The 20,695-nt window shown below is 37.5% G+C and overlaps 1 protein-coding gene across 2 annotated transcripts in view; it reads left to right on the forward strand.

The window, feature by feature from the left end:
• The window catches only part of ATP6V1A (ATPase H+ transporting V1 subunit A), a 58,157-nt gene that overhangs the window by 22,672 nt on the left and 14,790 nt on the right, over positions 1-20,695 (forward strand). For both annotated transcript variants that reach the window (XM_037136920.2, XM_037136921.2), the window contains exons 3-8: positions 1,859-1,987; positions 4,938-5,152; positions 5,402-5,539; positions 9,321-9,472; positions 13,526-13,688; positions 14,210-14,318. In XM_037136920.2, coding sequence (XP_036992815.1) covers positions 1,859-1,987; positions 4,938-5,152; positions 5,402-5,539; positions 9,321-9,472; positions 13,526-13,688; positions 14,210-14,318 — 906 coding nt within the window. The remainder of the gene's footprint in view (positions 1-1,858; positions 1,988-4,937; positions 5,153-5,401; positions 5,540-9,320; positions 9,473-13,525; positions 13,689-14,209; positions 14,319-20,695) is intronic.

The raw sequence follows: 20,695 nt of genomic DNA on the forward strand, positions 1-20,695 counted from the left end.
GTTTTTGTAGGCAAACCTGCGCATTGATTTATAATCCTTAGTGGAAATCCATATTTTCCTATATCTTCTCATAAACCTTATGCTGTTGCCTTTTGTTGTTCTAATCAAGATGGAGGTGATGACCCTTTTTGGTATTAATGCAAATGAAGACTGACAGTCACTGTGCTTCTGGTATTTCTCCCCAGGAAGCTTCTACCACTTAGAACTTGGTGGTGTTTGAGCTTTAACTCCATGGCAAACAATACATTTTACAGTTTTCAGTCTCTTTTGCCATTCAGAAAAACAATTTTCCCCTCGCTAAAAATAAGTTTTTAGAAAAGATGGTCAGGCTACACACAGGAACTTTTAGGAAAAAGTCAAAAGAACACAATCAAAAAAGTTTAGGTAGTCCTAGCCGGTATGGTTTAGCAGAGCATGGGGTTGCTGATTGATTCCCAGTCAGGGCACATGCCTACATTATTGATACCCCATTGGGAAGCATATGAGAGGCAACCACTGTTTCTCTTCCTTTCTTCGTCTTGCCCTTCTCCTGTCTCTGAAAATAAAATAAAATATTTCTCACTAAAGAGTTGAGGTAAAAATATATTTCTGAAACTTGTAGAAAATTCCTGGAATCTATTTATAATCTTTAAGTACTTAATAGGATAAAGAAATGGCATACTTTTAGTTTATGAAATAAGATTTAAAATTTTAGTTATTTCTGGTATTTCAGTTCATCTTATATCGTAAGTATAGAGGTAAATACTTATGAAATTAATAAGTCTTCATTGTTCTAAAAAAAAACTAATGAAATTTTAGCCCTGGCTGGTGTAGCTCAGTGGATTGAGTGTGGGCCTGCGAACCACATGATCGCAGTTCGATTCCCAGTCAGGGCACATGCCTGGGTTGCAGGCCAGTCCCCTGCAGGCCAGTTCCCAGCAGGGGACGCAAGAAAGGCAACCAAACATTGATGTTTCTCTCCCTCTCTCCTTCCCTTCCCCTCTAAAGAAATAAAAAATAAAATCTTAAAAAAACAAAAAACTAATGAAATTTTAATACTTTAATAGTTTTCACTTCAGTATTGCCTAATATACTGCTCTAATCAATTATATCAGAAGGATAAATATTAAAAATAGATTTGTTTCTATACCTCTCTGAAAATGGGCACCCTTCCCTCCCTGCCAGAAAGGTAATTTTGATGTAGTAGACAATGTAGTCCAAAATGGTATGCACACATTCTCTTTCAGTATTTATAAGAACTGTGGATTCTTAATCTAAATTTCAGCCATTAGTGGTAACTGATTATAAATGTCCCTGTGGTGTATGAAAAAAATTGTGTGGATGCATATGTGAGTTCTTCTAGGTAGAACTGTCATTAGTTTAGGAAAAAGGCCCCTGTCCCAGAAGTTTTAAGAACCATTGATATAACGTGGTACAGAGTAAAGATGTTGTTTCAGATATTGTCTCTCAAGGGAATGATGACAGCACAGCAGATTGTGTAGCATTCTACCATGCTACTAGCTAAAGTTCCTGTTCTGATTTTAGTTTTAAAAGTTTTTATTGTCCTCAGACCTGTCGTTTCATGTATCTTAGCGAGCTGAGTTGACCAAAACCCATACTTATATTATGGCTTATTATGGATTGTTTTGGGTATGTTATATAAATGACTAATCTTTAGCCTAATGAACTTATTTTGTTTCCCTCTATATTATGTGCTAAAAATACCTCTTTCTGTGAAACTACATGTATGTTCCATAGTGAATGTTTTATTTTTCTTATGAATATATGAGAGAGTTGTTTTATTGGATTTACAGGATATTTTAATTATGTATAACTTTCATAGTGTCTTAAGTCATCATAACACTCATGTTCTTTTCAGTTGTTACAGCCTGTGACATGGCAGGTGCGGCCATGTACGAGCTGGTGAGAGTGGGCCACAGCGAGTTGGTAGGGGAGATTATCCGATTGGAGGGTGACATGGCTACTATCCAGGTGTATGAAGAAACCTGTATCCTTTTTGGTTCAAATTCTTCCACTTGCTACAAGTCACACTTTAAGGATTTATGGCAAAAGTAGAAGCAACAACCAGTGATATTAGAAACATGAAATGTTGGTGTTAGCAATCTGATTTATATAGGAGGATATTGAAGAAAGGTGCTAGGAATTAGTGCTTTTCTTAATAAATTAGTGCTCTTTCTTCTACCACCCTGGTTGGTGTGGTTCATGGACTAAGCACTGGCCTATAAACTGAAAGGTCGCCAGTTTGATTCCAGGTCAGGGCACATGCCTGGGCTGTAGACTAGGTCCCCAGTAGAGGGCGTGTGAAAGGCAACTGATTGGCATTTCTCTTCCTCTTGTCCTCCCCTTCCTCTAAAAATAAATAAATAAATAAATAAATTGGCATTAGCTTCTGAACTTTCATTACCCTTAATATTTCAGTAGTTCATAATCTTTAGGGGGAACCAGTTAGAGACATATTGAAGAAGAAACAATAACATCATCAGTTTGCATGGTTAAAATTATTCATTTCTGTTTAAAATACTAAATCCATAAATAAATTAGTCACCACTCTGTCTTTTTTCTAATAGTGCAATATGATGCATTACATTATAGTTTTAGCATTAGGAATCTTTACTATTTGTTTGGTTAGCATAGTTTTGGCTTTTGAACATAAGTATTTTCAATTTTTTATAAAAAATAGAGAGAGAGCCCTGGCTGGAGTGGCTCAGTGGATTGAGTGCAAGCCTGGAAACCAAAGGATTGCTAGCTCAATTCCCAGTCTAGGGCACATGCTTGGGTTGCAGGCCAGGTACCCAGTAGGGGGCATGCAAGAGGCAACCACACCTTGATGTCTCTCCCTTTCTTTCTCCTTCCCTCCGCTTCTCTAAAAATAAATAAAATTAAAAAAAAATAATAAAGTGACAAAGAGTTAAGCCTTTTGAAGAAAAACACTTTTGCTTCATTTGTGTATTTTACTTAGCTTGGTTCTCAATATCAGCATTAATTCTTTGGCTATATAAGATTTATTTGGCACAATAAACCTTCCCCCCCCCCCCCGTACTGAAATGCATGCTTGCCAATAACTTCTCTTTCTGTGTGAGTACTGGGGTGCTAATTCAAAACAGTCATCTGGAATATTTAAGCTGCACTATTTACCAGGGCCAAGATTTGGAAACAGCCTAAGTGCCCAGCAGTAAATGAGTGGATAAAAAATACTGTGGTATATTTACAATGAAATAATACACAGCAGTAAAAAAGAAGGAATTCCTACCTTTTGCAACAGCATGGATGGAACTGGAGACTCTTAGGCTAAGTTAAATAAGCCAGTCAGTGAAAGACAAATACCATATGATCTCACTTGTAAGTGGAATCTAATGAACAAAATAGACTAATGAGCAAAGTAGAACCAGAGGCATAGAATCATGTAGTGGACTGACAACTGCAAGAAGGAGGGGTGAGGTAGGGACTGATTGAAAGAAGGGGAAGGGATTAGTCAAAGTACATGTATACATGACCCATGGACATGGACAATGGTGTGGGGATTGACTGTGGGAATGAGGGCAGGCTGGGGGAGGAGGGCAAAGGGGGAAAAGTGGAACTTTTAATAGCATAAACTACAAAATATTAAAAAAGAAAACAGTTATTTAACAATATGCTGAAAGTAAACTAATTGAAAAATTAGAAGTGGTAAAATAAGGTCATCTCAAAAACTTAAATGAAAAGTTTATAGCTATGAAATCATATCTAGTCAAAAGGATTTTTCTGCTCTTTATCTTTTATTTAATCTTTTGCATGGTTTGCAGATTTAAAATAGAAAATGACGTGTATATAGTTTCAGTCCTCCCTGCTTTTGTCATCCTGTATCTGACCAGTTTTCAGAATGCACACATGCATGCATGCAGCCCTTGTAAAATTCAACTTTGCAGTAGGTTTAAAATTTCTTAAAATATTAGAAATGAACATATATTTTGGAGATCTTTCTAGAGCAATTCATAGAAGCTCCTATATCTTTTTTACAGCTACATAGAATTTCATCATATGCATATACATAATTTATTCATCACACTCTTAATGATAGAAATTTTAGTTGTTTTTAGTCCTTTACACACAAATAGAATGAATTCACAGAAGTTGAAGTCAAGGATTATGCATTATTAATTTTATAGATATTGCTAACTTGCTGTCAATAAAAGTTGTACTGATTTTACTCCTATAAACAAGTAAATGAGAACGGGGGGATTCAGTGCATTTATTTGCAGGTTTTCTTTTTTTCATTCTTAACCCCACTTTTTAGTTCTTAAGATTTTAGGTTTTTCTTAGGTACTAATATCCTTTTTAGGGGACTGATGCTCTTCAGTAATAAGCAACATATTAAAGAGAGGCTTTTGCTTCTATTTTTAGTTCTGTGGTTTACCAAACTGCACCAAGGCACTCTGGAGAGCAAAGTCATGTGGGTCCTAGGACATTTAAAATTTTTGAGGTTAACACAAGAATATTAGACATCTTGGCAGACAGCATGTAACCTAGCAGCTTGAGGTAATAAACCGTTTTGTACATGGCTGTACTATTGTTGTCGATGATGTCATGTGTTCATGAAGCTGAGTTGTTGGTGATTGCTAAGCTAAAAAGCAAGTATTATGTGTAAATGAATATGAATCAGGTATTCCAAGGTTTGAAAACTGTTAAATGCCTGACAGGCACATATATCCCATTTGTAAGAACTGAGGATATTTAAGAATGAAATTAAAATACATTGTTTTCTCTTTATATTTTTCTTTCAAAGTGCTACTCAGTTGTTTGGACATATATATTAAGTTGTTTGGACATAAAACTAATAAATGGAATTACTAGATACGAGTTTTGTCATAGGTCACTATGAAAAAGTCACTAAAGCACTCAGGATATTGTATAGTATCCCTAAACTTTCATAGTGAGTTTTCCTCAACTACCGTTTCTAGCTGGTGTGTCTGTTGGAGATCCTGTACTCCGCACTGGTAAACCCCTCTCAGTCGAGCTTGGTCCTGGCATTATGGGAGCCATTTTTGATGGAATTCAAAGACCTTTGTCGGATATCAGCAATCAGACCCAGAGTATCTACATTCCCCGAGGAGTAAACGTGTCTGCTCTTAGCAGAGATATCAAATGGGATTTTACACCTTGCAAAAACCTGCGGGTATGTCTTTGTAACCAAGATTTCTAAAGTTCATGAAAGAATGTGAAATGGAGATTTAGTGAATTATTGTACACTCTTAGTTCAAAGAAAAGTAGACCACAGAAGCATAGCTTAATTTTTTTTTTTAATCCACTAGGGTTATAGAACTAGTAAGTTTTATTGGTAAGTGAGACAAATGATTTAAATAATAAGTGTGAGTCTGCTTCATGTTTCTTTGAACATTAAACAACAAATGCATATGTTCTCTAGGTTGGTAGTCACATCACTGGCGGAGATATTTATGGAATTGTCAGTGAGAATTCACTCATCAAACACAAAATCATGTTACCTCCACGAAACAGAGGAACTGTAACTTACATCGCTCCACCTGGAAATTACGATACCTCTGTAAGTATCATATAAACTTTATTTCAAAGGGTGGTCCTCTGTGTATATGCTAGTTATCCTGCTTTAGTGCCCTGGATAGTTATAGAATTGTCATTTAATGTGTAGGTTTTTAGGTAATTTTTGTAGAATTGTTTTAATTAACTTTTTAAATTTAAACTTGAGCTTGGAATAAAAAAACATGGTTTTAAAAAATGTTAAAATATGGATGGCATACAATATTATAATTAGGTTCAGGAGTACAGGAGAGAGGAATATCTAGTATAATATTTTCCTATCTTGTTAACTTAAGCTTCATTATTTAAAGCCCTGATTCTTTAGACATAGAATAGATTTTTATTTTAACTGTCAGTCTATAGTCACATAATTAGTTGCATAATGGATTATGGTATATGAATTCTTGGGTAAACCATTTAAAACTTAGCCCTTTTATGTTATTGATAGCTGCATCATATCAAATACACTAAACTCCTAATAGTTTTTGTGGGTATGAAGGTAACTGTTACCAGGAGAGCCAAGTTAGACGGCTACCCCTCCTCAGTCGTTGCCTTAATCAAAGAAAAGAACTCAAGCAAGAAGCAACACGTTTGGTGGAAATTAGAAAAGTTTATTTATGAAGTACACTTGAACACAAAGCTGCAAGCGGGCATCCAGCTAGTCTGAGTGCCCCAGCTATTACGATCTTACGGGTTTTAATGCTTGTAACCAGCTTCTAGGATCTCCCTCCTCCTCCCACTTCCAGACCTTGGGATGAATACACTGTTTCTAGGCTTGTCTTTCCCAGCTAGTGGAAATGATACATACAGAACTTCAAGGGCTCCTCTCCTCCTGCACCAGCATGGTTTTTGTGATTTTTGGAACACCTGGCAATCTTATTGGACCAGGCTTAGGACTTCTGGTTTAATGAGTGAGGCACATCTCCCTCCCCCTCCCTGCCTTGGTTTATTACCATCCTGCCTAACATTGCATAATGGATTACAGTATATGAATTTGTGGGTGAGGGAGCCATTTAAAACTTAATCCTTTAATGGTATTGATAGTAGCATCATATCACATACACTAGATTCCTAGTAGTCTTTGTGGGTGTGAAGCTAACTATTGAGAAGACCATTGTGATATATCATTTTTTCCCAATAAAATGCGATAAAAGATAATTTTCAACTATTTCACAAGAATAAGTTTGTGGCCTATAACACATAGAGAATAAGAAGTAAAAGTGTGGGATACTGAGCTAAGGCAATGAGCTAGCCTTAACTCACTAGCTTAGGGACTCATTCACTCTTCTATGGAAGAACAACCTTCATATGGCTCACGTATCAACAAAATTACAGATTTCTCTAGGTGTGTAGGTTTTGGGATTGTTTGAAAAGTTGAAATCAAGTCAGTGTTCATACATGTTAGAGTATTACTCATTGCCTTTTTGCTTTTGTAAATATTTAGAAATATTTCAATTTATTAAGTATTCCAGGATCCTTTAAAAGATGTGTTTTTCATTAAAGCAGTATAGGAGCATTATAATCAAGTAAAACAGTAGAAAGTAATTTTTAAAGTATATTTTATTGATTATGCTGTTACAGTTGTCCCATTTTTTTCTCCTTTATTCCCCTCCACCACGCATCCCTCTCCCTCCAGCATTTCTCTACCTTAGTTCATGTCCATGGGTCGTACATATAAGTTCTTTGGCTTCTCCATTTCCTATACTGTTCTTAATCTCCCCCTGTTTATTTTATGCTTCTTATCCTCTGTACATTTTCCCCCATTCCTCCCCACCCCAAACTCCCTGCTCCATTTCTGTGATTCTGTTTCTGTTCTAGTTTGTTTTTGTTTTTTGTGGGGTTTTTTTGTTTGTTTTCTTAGGTTCAGTTGTTGGTAGTTGTAAGTTTGCTGTCATGTTACTGTTCATACTTTTGATCTTTTTTTTCAAAGATAAGTCCCTTAACATTTCATAGAATAAGGGCTTGGTGATGGTGAACTCCTTTAACTTGACCTTATCTGGGAAGCACTTTATCTGTCCTTCCATTCTAAATGATAGCTTTGCTGGATAGAGTAATCCTGGATTTAGGTCCTTGCTTTTCCTGACTTTGAATACTTCCTTCCAGCCCCTTCTTGCCTATAATGTTTCTTTTGAGAAATCAGCTGATAATCTATTGGATCTCCTTTGTTGGTAACTGTCTCCTATTTTCTTTCTGCTTCTAAGATTCCTTATCTCTAATCTTAGGTAATATAATGATGATGTGCCTCCGTGTGTGTTTCCTTGGGTCCAAGTTCTTGGGACTCTCTGAGCTTCCTGGACTTCCTGGAACTCTATTTCCTTTGCCAGATTGGGGAAATTCTCCATTGTTTTTCAAATAAGCGTTAAATTTCTTACTTCCCCTCTCCTCTTTTAGGTACCCCTGTGATTTGGATGTTGGAATGTTTAAAGTTGTCCCAGAGATTCATAAGCCTCTCTTCGTGTTTTTGAATTGTTTCTTCATTCTGTTCCTGTTGAATGTCTATTTCTTCCTTCTCCTCCAGGTCATTGATTTGAGTCCAGTTTCCTTCTCTTCACTGTTGGTTCCCTGTATATTTTTCTTTATTTTACTTTTCATAGCCTTTACTTTTTTCTCTATTTTGGGACCATACCCAACCATTTCTGTGAACATCCTGATTACCAGTGGTTGCATCCGATAGGTTGTCTATCTCCTTGTCATTTAGTTCTTTTCTGGAGTTTTGATCTGTTCTTTCATTTGGGCCATATTTCTTTGTCCTGGTGTACCTGTTACATTGTAAGGAGCAGAACCTGAGGTGTTCACCAAGGCAGGGTGACCCACTTGGCTGCGCTGTGGTGCTGTACGTGCGGGAAGGGTCAGAGAAGGAACAATGCCACTTTTTCAGCTCTCAGCTGACTTTCATTCATTTCTGCTACACCCAAGCCAGTTGGGCCCTTTTGGTGCTGACTGCCAGATGGGTGGGCTTGTGTACATCCTCGGACCCCGTGAGTCTCTACAATGAACTAACTCTCTTATGAGGCTAGAAGTTTCTTTTGCTGCTGCAACCCCCACAGATTTTTACAGCCAGAGGTTTTGAGGCTTTTTTTTTCCACACTGGAACCCTGAGTTGCACAGTCTGTCTCACTTCCCAGTTGTTCCTCCTGTTTTATCTGCACACAAGTGTGGGACCACAAGCCGCCTCCTTACCTGCCAAGTCCTCTGGCTGCTACCTTGCCAGGCATCATCCTCTCCATCCCAACTGCTCATCTCTGCCCCTCCTACTGGTCTGGATGAATGTTTCTTTAACTCCCTGGTTGTTGGTCTTCCATACAGTTAAATTTTCTGTCAGTTCTGGTTGTTTTTTCTTTTTAAATTTGTTGTTGTCCTTTTTTTGGTTGTGGGAGGAGGCAAAATGTATCTACCTATGGCTCTATCTTGGCCGGAAGTCAGAATAAAAGGTGATTTGTGAAAATATTTATTTGTCCTCTCTCTCAGTCCCAGGAGTATCTATCTTCTTTATCCTTCAAGACTTCTGCCTGTGTATATCCAACTAATTTACCTGTTGCTCTATTACTTGAGATATCTCATTCTCAGTAACTCCTAAACTGTTCTTAATAATTAAAACAGTAATAAGCACATATGATTTTAAAAATTAGAACTAAATATAAAGATTTACAATAAAAAGTATGAATCTCCCTCCCCATTTCCACATAAGACCACCCTATCCTATCCCCAGGAAGAATCTGGGGTTACTTTGATGAGGAATAAATGTTCATAACTTTGACTGTACTTCAGATCCTGATGTATTTTTATAGGATGTTGTCTTGGAGCTCGAATTTGAAGGTATAAAGGAGAAATTCAGCATGGTCCAGGTGTGGCCTGTGCGTCAGGTTCGACCTGTCACTGAGAAGCTGCCAGCTAACCATCCTTTGTTGACTGGCCAGAGAGTCCTTGATGCCCTTTTTCCGTAAGTTTGAGCTTCGTCCCAGTTTTCACTCCGTTATTGTATGTCGTTATTGTTTTAAGATTTTATTTATTTGTTTTTAGTGAGAGGGGAAGGGAGGAAGAAAGAAGGGGATAGAAATATCAACATGTGGTTGCCTCTCACATGCCCCCTACTTGGGCGACCAGCCCACAACCGAGGAATATGCCCTGACTGGGAATTGAACCGGCAACCTTTGGTTTGCGGGCCCATGCTCAATCCACTGAACTATACCAGCCAGAACTATAGGTAAAGGTTTTATGTGCTAGCCTGTAAGTTTTATCTAGACTCCTGGCCAGTGTAGCTCAGTTGGTTGGACATTGTCCTGCAAAGCAAAAGGTTGACGGTTTGATACTCAGCCAAGGCACATGCCTGGGTTGTGGGTTTGGTCCCTGGTCAGTCAGGGCGTGTACTATAGGCAACCAGTCAGCGTTTCTCCTTCACAACAGTGTTTCTCTCCTTCACAACAGTGTTTCTCTCCAACAGTGTTTCTCCCTCCCTTCCTTCTTTCTCTCTCTAAATATGAAGTCTTTTTAAAATTTTATCCAGAGAAATAATAGTGAATTAGTTAAGTACATTTATATATCACCAGCGTTTTCTTAAGTTACCCAAGAATTAGTAGATTGGTGACACTATAAATTGAGGGTTTCTAAAATAAACTGGACTCTCTGTGCTTCCCAGCAATCTGGTCTTTGCCATTTTCTTCATCAACTACCCAAAAACCTCCTTTCTCATTACATCTCAGTCTTTACCAAACCCTGCTTTACTTTCAACAAATGACTTAATTTAATTTGCAAAACGACTGAAGCTGGAATCCCGTAACTCCCTCAACCTCTGACCACCAAACCCATATATATCCCACTTACCCTTTAGCCTCTTACCCTTCAGACCTACCCTTGGAATTGTTCTGTTACTCTCTCATTCTTATTAGTCAGCACCTCATATTTCTATATCCTTCACTATTCAGCTTAAATTTAATAACTTACCACTTTTACAAATTTTATGGTTCCTTCTCTGTCACACCTACCTGGTGAAATTACAACTATAAATCAGTTATCTCCTCCCACATCTATACACAGGCTACTAAGAAAACAAAATAATCAGTGCAAGTTGATATCTCATTACAGTATAGCAATCCTTCTGCAGTTCCCTAATCATCATTCTCTGGATCCCATTTGAAACCTCTCCACTTGCCTCAGATCTTTAACTTCACTGTTCTTTCTCCTTTATTCTCAACAAATGATTGTACTAGATCCTTCAGAGAGAAAGTACAGACCATTAGATTTCGAACTCCTCCAGTTTCCTGCCACCAGGCTGACTTAACATTCATTCTCGTTCATCCCTACTTTTTCTTTCTGCAGCTTATCCTACCTCTTGTCTCCTCAGACCTCCCTCTGTCGGTTATCTTTCCTTTTATCACCCGTCTAATGAAAAAAATAAAAGAAACTACCATCTTACCCTTTTCCCCTTTTTACCTTCCACTATTTCCTCATTTGCACAGCTACACCTGTGGAAAGAATGAGTCATTGTTTCCACCTTTCCCACTCTGGTTCACCATATAGCTCTGCCCCGCTCCACTGTTCAGCTGAAACTACTCTCACCAACATCATCAGTCACTCCCATGCTGATAATTCAATAAGTAAGTTTTAGTATTTTCTTAATTCCCATAACGTTAGATATTTCTTTCTACTCATTCCTCCTTAAAACACCTTCTTTCTTTGTTCTTTCTACTAGCTTCTGTCCACAAGTTCTAATTCTTCATTGCAGGTTTATTCTCCCTTAATTTTTATATTTCTTAAGAGATTTTCTTCTTTTAGGACATTTTTCTCATCATTACCCTCTGTGAATGACTTTATCCACTCTCGTGACTTTAATACTCATCTGTATATATAAGGACTCCAAAATCTCTTTCTTCATCCCAAATTTCTTTTGAGTGTCAGACTCATATAAAAAATACTTCTGATTATACCTCTCCTTTTGAATATCCTACAGATGCCTCAGAGTCAGTATGTTCAAAACTGAAATAATCATCTTACCACTTTCTTCCTTGAAACTTGCTCATCTTGCTTTGTTGCCTCTCTCAACAAATGTCATTATCATCCATCCAGTGAATGCCTAATCTAAAGTCTGTTACTTCTCTCAAGGATCTTTCTTACCCTTCCACATCTAATTATTGAACAAGTGCTTTTATTCTGTTCCCTAAATATTTTTTATCTACATCTTTCATCCCTACTCCATGATCCTAATTAAGGCTCTTACCCTAATTCCTGATTAAGGTAATTTCTTAGCCTAATCACATTGCATCAGACTTACTGTCTCCAGTCTTGCTTTCTTTCTAAGTGGTTGACCATATTATATAGTCACCCATTTAAAGCCCATGCCTGATCCTGCATTGTTTTTGCTTGAAATCCTTAAGTGCTCTTCATTACCCTTAAAACAAATACATACTCCTTAACCCCTTACATAGACACCCATGATGTGGCCATTACTTACCTTTCAGTATTGTCTCTGCCACTTAACTGCTCAGCTGCTTCTTTACATACTATCTTCCAGGCATATTGAGGACTGTTAATTTCTCAGGCTGTGCTCCCTTCTGGGATCTTTGACCAAGCTCTTCCCTCTGCTGAAAATGTTACTTTACTTTATCTGGCTAATATGTTTCCTTTCAGGTCTTAGCTTCTTTCAAGGAGACTTTTCTGACCCCACTCCAATCCAGTGTTAGATCTTGCCCTCCTTCCTGTAAGCTCCCACTATACTTCAGTTGTTTTCTATGATAGCACTTTTCACAGAGGATTGCTAAACTTCAAACTGGGGCATACTTAGCCCTGCCTCCCCTCCTGAGGTTAATAAGGATTTGAAAGAGGTATGTAAAGCCATGGGGTGAATGGGCATGCCTTCTCAATTTATCAGTCACTGAAAGGCTTGGAGGAGAAAAGATTTTAATGCTTGTTATTTTATATTGGAAGAAAGCCTAGTATTATTAAGAATGCAATGTTTTGGTGAATTTTTATGATAAAGCACAACATTACACAGAAATTTCTACTAATGTTACGTCTCATTTCTCCTGCCCAGACCCTCCCAGCCCACACACACCCCCAATGTGTGAGTGCACACATGCCACATTCTCTTTCCTCTGCCCTTCGGATTATTTCACTCTCCACTGCCACTTTTTAGGGAAAGTTTGAAAGTGGCTGCTACATACACTGTGATCTCCAACTGATGGCAGTTTACCCCACTGGAATGTGAGAACTCTGAGTACAGAAACATGTTTATCTTATTTACCGTTGTCTTTCTGATATTTCCAAGCACAGTTTTCAGTGCCTAGGAAGTACTTTGTAAGTAGTTATTGGATGAATAAAAGGGGATTGACTTAACATTTTGCCAGAAGTCTTTGTTCATTCACAGTTAGATGTGAATTTTAGGTCTTATTTTTTGCCTCAGGAGACAACTTACAAAAGTTGTTTATATTTTTAACTTAAATTCATATATTGTCTTTCATGAACTAATTCCAGTAAGCATTCAGAATATCATTAGTACTATTTTATTTGTCTTACTTGTTTTTGTATCCCTTTTCCTAATGTGTCTTGTGGAATATGCTTTCACTTTTTAGCTATTAAAAATGATAGCTAAATGATAGAGATGGCCCTCACTGGTATAGCTCAGTGGATTGAGCGTGGGCCTGCGAACCAAGGGATCGTGGTTTGATTCCCAGTCAGGGCACATGCCTGGGTTGCAGGCCAGTTCCCAGCAGGGGACGCACGAGAGGCAACCATGCATTGATGTTTCTCTCCCTCTCTCCTTCGCTTCCCCTCTAAAGATAAATAAATAAAATCTTTAAAAAATGATAGAGATGGATGATCAGTGATTAAAAAACATTATTATAAACTAGGGGACTAATTATATCTATATCTATAGATACAGATGAAAATATTTTAAAGTGCTTGCTTTCTTTAACTTCCATTTCTGTGCCACTTACCTGTTTTATTTACTAGTATTTATTAGCAAATAAAGTAATTCACTCTGGTTTCCTTTGTTCAGATGTGTACAGGGAGGAACTACTGCAATTCCTGGGGCCTTTGGCTGTGGAAAGACAGTGATATCGCAGTCTCTGTCCAAGTATTCCAACAGTGATGTGATCATCTATGTGGGGTGTGGGGAAAGAGGAAACGAGATGTCTGAAGTTCTCCGTGACTTTCCAGAGGTCTGTATCTACAGAATTTCAAATACTATTTTAGAGAAAATATTACTAATCAACTTTCACTGTCAACTAATACTACTTTGTATTAGAGCTGGAGCATTGCTTTCATTTGTCAAGGATCTTTTGAGGAATTTTCTAATTATATTTGTGATTCAATTTTGTATATTCAGGGAAAGGAATTTTGAGTTTTTAGCCCCCTTGAAACACTTGAAAGTTTCTTTTTGTGGTTTGGTGGTTTTCAGTAATTGGGAGAGAGATAAAATGGACAATAGGCTTTATATGATTTACTAGGTTTGCTATAGTAATACTCCTTTTTTCATAAAATAATGAATTTTATTTAGGAAATGGAAATAATGGATACTGTTTTTACAGCACACAGTGGGACAGGGAAAAGAGGTTGGAATGATGGGGAATATTATTTGGCAACACTGATGAGAAGAGAGATGAAATATAGACAAGTTGTAAAAAGGGATACAGTGTTCTATTTAGAAATAAGAAGATCACTGATAGATGTTTGCTTCTAGCTCACAATGGAAGTTGATGGTAAGGTGGAGTCAATTATGAAGAGGACAGCTTTGGTAGCCAATACCTCCAACATGCCTGTGGCTGCTAGAGAAGCTTCTATTTATACTGGTGAGTACATGAAATTGGAATAAAAGCAGTTAACACTTATTTTTAAGTTTAGAGCTAAACACAAGCATTTTCTTTTCTAAAGAACTTTCATGTTGAAGTACCTCTGTACCTACAATCTTATCTCTTGTTTTAAAAAAAATGTTTTACTTATTATATCTTAAGAATGTGTCAGTATAAGACATTAATAAAGCTTCCTCAATCTTTTTAATGACTATTTAATTATGTATCTTCTACTACTGTGTTTTTTCCTTACACTTTTTATGATTTATTTCTGTATATATCTGTATCTCTGTAACTTGAATCATCAGTTTTGAATTATTGCATTTTGACTCCTAGATATGAAAGATGAGAATATCAGTGTGTTTATATAGTACCATCGATCTTTGCTCCCACTTCCGTCCCAGCTTTTGTACTTTTATTTCTACATTTTTAGGATTTATAATATTTACCTACTGTTCTGTAACCATAAATCCAGTATCTGTATTAGTCTTAGACCTGTAGTAAAATGGAATCAGTGCTCACCATCAGCCCTTTGGCTACAATTTCTCTATTTGCTTTGTGGTTGACTAAAATTTTTGGAAGTTTCTTCAAGTAAAGGCTTTGGAAACTACCGTATTTTGCCATGCACTTCTGTGTATAGTGTGCACCCATGTTTTTGGCCCAAACTTTCAGGAACAATATCTTGTGTTTTAATTTTTAAATTCAATTATTTATTTATATTTAGGAACAAAACCAATTATTGTATTCTGGGTTATTATTTTACATACAGATATTATTGCTTCCTAGAGTTACACTTTTAATGCCTAAGCATAAATAAAAGAATTAAAAACATTTATATAGATACAGAATTGGTACTACCCATGTATAATGTGCATCCTTATTTTTTCCTCAAAAATTTGGGCAACAAAATGCTCATTATACATGGCAAAATACAGTGTAGTCCCTGAATTGTTATTTCTTTTATAAGTTTGGGTTTTTTCTATTGCCTTTAAATTTTTAAGAATTATTTGGCTGAGTGTAAAATTTGGGGGTCATATTTCTTTCCTTGAGCTTTTTTATTCTAGCATTGAATGCTGGAGAGAGATCTGAGGTAGGCCTACTCTTGTTCCTTTTATATGTGATTTTTTTTCTTGCCCAAAGGAATTTTTCACTCAAAAGCTCAAAGTTTATTAGGATATATTCAGTATTGATAGTTTTGATAAATTTTTTCCTGAGTGTTCTCTTTTATCTATGAATATGTTTTTTATTTTTGGAAAATTTTTGAGAATTGTTTCTGAAACTTTTTCTTTTCCATTACAGTTATCTACTTCAAACCATACATACTGCATCTCCTTTAGCTGTTTCTATCTATATTATTTCCTCTCTAATTCTTCTTATTTAGCATTTTGTCCATAAGCTCACAAGATAATGGTGTTTGTTTTTTGTGTTGCTTCTAATGAAACCTTCATTTTCTTCCTTTCAACTATTTGTTGAATTCTGCTGGTTTGTGAAACATCTTTTCTGATCTTACTGTATGTTCCTTGAGATTTTGCTTTGCAGTAGGATGCATTAAGATTTTCTGTCAGTTCATTGCAGTCACAGTTTTCATCTGTTCCTTTGCTAGCCTTGTATTTTTGCTCCTCTGTTTCCTTCCTGTGGCTTGTCTTTTTGTGTTTGTTTGTTTGGGTTTTGGTTCTTATACTGATGTTATTAATGCTGTTATTCATCTTTTTTTATAGAATTCTTTTTTTAAAAGATTTTATTTATTTTTTCTTAGAAGGGAAAGGAGGAGAAAGAAGGGTAGAGAAACATCTATCAGCTGCCTCTTGCACACACCAGAACACAGAACACAGTCCTGCAACCCAGGCATGTGTTCTGACTGGGAATCAAACCAGTGGCCTTTCGCTTTGTGGGACAACTCTCAACTAAGCTATAGTGGTCAGGGCCTAGTATTCATCTTTGCAGGATATGGGAGGGGGTAGCTTTTGCTATAGTCTATAGTAGCAGGAATTCTTCATGGTAATCTGTGAAGTTTATTGTTGCATGGAATTGTGTAAGATATTTTTCATTTTTCCACTCCTGTCAAACTTTGCAGCTGTAAGGTCACTTATAATTATTTCTCTCTAGTCCAACCTGCCTCACACCCACTTACTGGAAAGTAGAAGTGCCTACCTATGTTTTATTTGTCCCCATCTTCCTGCTCTCCTTGATGCCATATCGGCAGGGGTGTCCAACCTTTTGGCATCTCTGGGCCACACTGGAAGAAGAGGAAGAGTTGTCTTGGGCCACACATTAAATACACTGTGACGCATAATCACAAAAAAAATCTCACAATATTTTGAGTAAATCTATGATTTTGTGTTGGGCCTCATTCATAGCCATCCTGGGCCACTTGCGGCCCAGAGGCCATGGGTTGGACACCCCTGATGGGTCCAAGGCACTCCTGCCACTACCCCTGAGCTCCTTTAGCAGTGTCCTGAACACAGGGTTCCTGGTTTTGCCCTGTGTGGGGGTGACTACTACGCTAGGTCCCCCCGGTGCCACGGACACGCGTGAATGAATAATGACCAAGACAAGATGAGATCTGTTTGGAGGATGGAGGAGGGAGGTGGACTGTGGCCAGTTCCTCAGGGGAGACAGGCCAGCAGCGGCCAGTTTCTCCAAGGAGAAAAAGGCCCCAAGCCCCCTCTTCCATAGCCTTTTATTGGGTTGTAATACACAGGAATACAGGGCGACAGGGATCAAACAGTAGATAACATTACAAAGAGATCTGAGTCAGTGTCTGTCAGGACGAGAGTTGCAGAAACTTTGGGAGACATACTTGTTTCCTCTTGGACCCTTATCATATGAATGAAAGCACTCTTAGCAGAGCAGATTTCACAGGTTTATCAGCAAGTCTTTGTGATGCCAGATTTTCCCCCAGGACAGGCTCTAGCAAGGCAAGGAGCTGCACCTCTCCCCAACAGGTATTCAGGCTTAAGGGGATTAGAGCCAGGAAGTGCTTCTCCCAGAGAACATGGGGACTCGGGCTTTGACAAAGGGGGGCGTCCATTGCTCTTTGTTGCAGCCCCCCCAGTACTTCCATGAAGGCCCCCCCCCAGGTGATCGAGTCTGGCTTAGGTTGCCCCCTGCTATGAGGGGTCTTACCCATCATTGACTTCTGACCAAGTTCTGGGGGCAGGAAGAGGAACTGAAGCAGCATTTGCTACCAGAGACAGGCTTTGTCTCCTGCCACTGGCATTCCAAAGGTCGTCTCTTGCCCTTAACCACAAGGGGTGGAGATACAATTCCTAAAATCAGGCAGAGCGGTCTACAACAGCCCTGAGGAGGTGTCTCCTAGTTTGCAGAAGCTTAATCTGAGATATAGAGCCTCAGGTGAATTTTTTGTGTCTCCCTACACCCTTGTTTGTTTTTTACCTCATTTAGGTCTCTTTTCTCATTATTTTGTTGTGGAGTATGACCCCTTGTTTTTGACGATGGAGTTTGTGTTTCTCTATTTCTTATTTCCTTGTTTAGTGGTTACTTTTATGAGGAAAAGGGGAAAGTAACATTTATCTATTATTTTAAGCAGTAAGTCTATAAATGACTTCATAGTATTCCTTCATATGGATATACCGTACTCTATTTAACTGGCATCCTTTTGGTGGAATCTTGGAGTATTAGTAGGTTTTTTGTTTTGGGGGTTTTTGTTATTGTTGGCTCATTTGTTTTTTTTCCATGACAGTTCACATTGCTAAAGCATTTTTTTATCTTTATAAGATTTTCTTGAGCCAAATTGATGACAATGTCGAGAAGCAAGATCTTAAATGGTCTCACTAAAACATTCTTATGCATATTTCTTACACTTTTTCTTGGCATGTTTTGTGGGTACAATTTTGGTACATTTTTGTAAGGTGAGTTCCTAGGAGCAGAACTGCTGAAAGTACAACTGTTAGTGCAGATTTTAGATTCTGAGAGCCCTTCAAAAGAAACAAGAAAGGACAAGAGGTCTGTCCTTCTCTGTCCTTCACTGGGGTCTTTCCCCACATCTTCACTGAAATTGAAAGAATTGAACATTCTTTCAATGCTGGTTTTTCCAGTGCTTTCTTATGAAAGTTATTGAACCCATGGAAAAGTTGAAAGAATGTTACTACAAACACCCGTGTACCTAGCACCTAGATTTGACAATTAACATATTACTATCCCTGCTTTATTTGATGCCTACTTAGTCTTTTTTTCTTAACAGTGAGCTATTGTCATTCCTATGTATATTAATCATTTGAAAACTGCCTTCTGTCTATTTACCTTTCAAAAGTTGTTGTTTTTGTACTGAAATAAGCTCTATGAAATGAGTCTTTTGTCTGTCACAAGTTGCAGGTGTTTTCCCAGTTCATCTTTTGAGGTTGTCTGAGTTTTTTTGTTCTCCCTTATAGGTGCTGATCTTCATTTAGGTCTGTGAACTTCTCTGAGGTTTACTTATGCATACCTGTCTCTTCTACCACGTCTTTCTAATACACTCACATATTAGTTAATGTCATCATAGAAACTTAAAAACATAGCCATGCTTGCATAAGAGAAGATCTGATCATATCATCAGATGGAAATATGTAATAATTATTGTGTTTTTAAAGTAATACTTCTTAAAGACTTTGTTCATGGAACCAGTTTTTGAAGCCTCAGAAATCAGTATTTTTTATTCTGAAATAAATATTACAATAAATAGTTAAGTGCTGATTTTTCCAGCACCTATTTTGTTTTACCTAATATAAGCCTCTGTGTCTTTACTTGTAAAATAAAGGAATTAGAGACATAGATTCTCAGTCTCTTATAGTGTAGCAACAACTATATATTTCTAATATCTTAAAGTTGCATACATCTTTGTACTTTTCTGAAAGCATTTATATGTTTCATTTAATCTGATATATACAGGCAGATAGGGTAAGAGTTTTTTTATTTTAACATATTAAGAAACCACACTGGGAAGTGAAGTCACTTTACTAGGATTAATGACAGAACAGGAACTAGAATCCAGGACTTCTTTCTTAGCTTCTTCTACGTGGTTTACAGCAGTTGTCCCCAACCTTTTAGGCACCGGGGACCAATTTCATGGAAGACAATTTTTCCACAGCCGCAGGGTTAGGAGTATTGGGGTGGGGAGACAGGAAGCAGAGCTCAGGCAGTAATTTGAGGGTATCCACAGACAAAGGAGGGAGGTTGGGGCCCCCTGGTTTACAGGACAGGACTTGATCTGCATAACAGAATCACTGAATAATTAATACATTATCCATGTTAATAACATAAGCTACTTTTGAAAAATACCAAACAAGATAATTAGTTAAGGGTTTTGTGTGCATAAGTGTGTAATGTACAGACAAAAGCCATATGGGAAATTAACTTCAAACCTAATTATATTAATAGGGATAGGAATAGAGAAAACAGCCTTTTTCTACTTTTTATTTATTTATTTTTATTTATTTTATTTATTTATTTTTACCCTTTGCTTCACAGGCCCATCTGTTTTTTTTTTTAATGTATTTTATTGATTATGCCATTACAGTTGTTCTATTTCCCCCCTTCATTCCCTTCCACCCTGCACAACCCCTCCCCCTCCATTCCCCCCTTTAGTTTATGACCACGTGTCTCAAGTTCTTTAGATTCTATATTTCCCATACTATTCTTGCCCTCCCCCATATCTATTTTCTACCTACCATCTATGCTAATTATTTTCTGTACCTTCTCCCCCCTTCTCCTTCTCCCACTCCCCTGTAGCTAACCCTCCATGTGATCTTCATTTCTGTGGTTCTGTTCCTGATCTAGCTGTCCTCTTAGTTTGCTTTTGTTTTAGGTGTGGTTGTTAATAACTGTAAGTTTGCTGTCCTTTCACTGTTGCTATTTTTTATCTTCTTTTTCTTAGATAAGTCCCTTTAACATTTCATATAATAAGGGCTTGGTGATGATGAACTCCTTGAATTTGGTCTTATCTGAGAAGCACTTTATTTGCCCTTCCATTCTAAATGAAAGGTTTGCTGGATAGAGCAATCTTGGATGTAGGTCTTTGGATTTCTGCTGACAGTCTGATGGGAACTCCTTTGTAGGTGACTGTCTCCTTATCTCTTGCTGCTTCTAGGATTCTCTCCTTCATTTTAATCTTGGCTAATGTAATGATGATGTGCCTTGGTGTGTTCCTTCTTGGGTCCAACTTTTTTGGGACTCTTTGAACTTCCTGGATTTCCTGGAAGTCTATTGCCTTTGCCAGATTGGGGAAATTCTCCTTTATTATTTGTTCAAATAAGTTTTCCATTGGTGGCTGTTCCTCTTCCCCTTCTGGTACCCCTATAATTCGGATGTTGGAGTGTTTAAAGATGTTCTGGAGGTTCCTAAGCCTCTCCTCATTTTTTTGAATTCTTGTTTCTTCATCC

Source organism: Artibeus jamaicensis, unplaced genomic scaffold, assembly GCF_021234435.1.
Source record: "Artibeus jamaicensis isolate MK-2021 breed Jamaican fruit bat unplaced genomic scaffold, CSHL_Jam_final contig_3126, whole genome shotgun sequence".
In the NCBI taxonomy this organism is placed as follows: domain Eukaryota; kingdom Metazoa; phylum Chordata; class Mammalia; order Chiroptera; family Phyllostomidae; genus Artibeus; species Artibeus jamaicensis.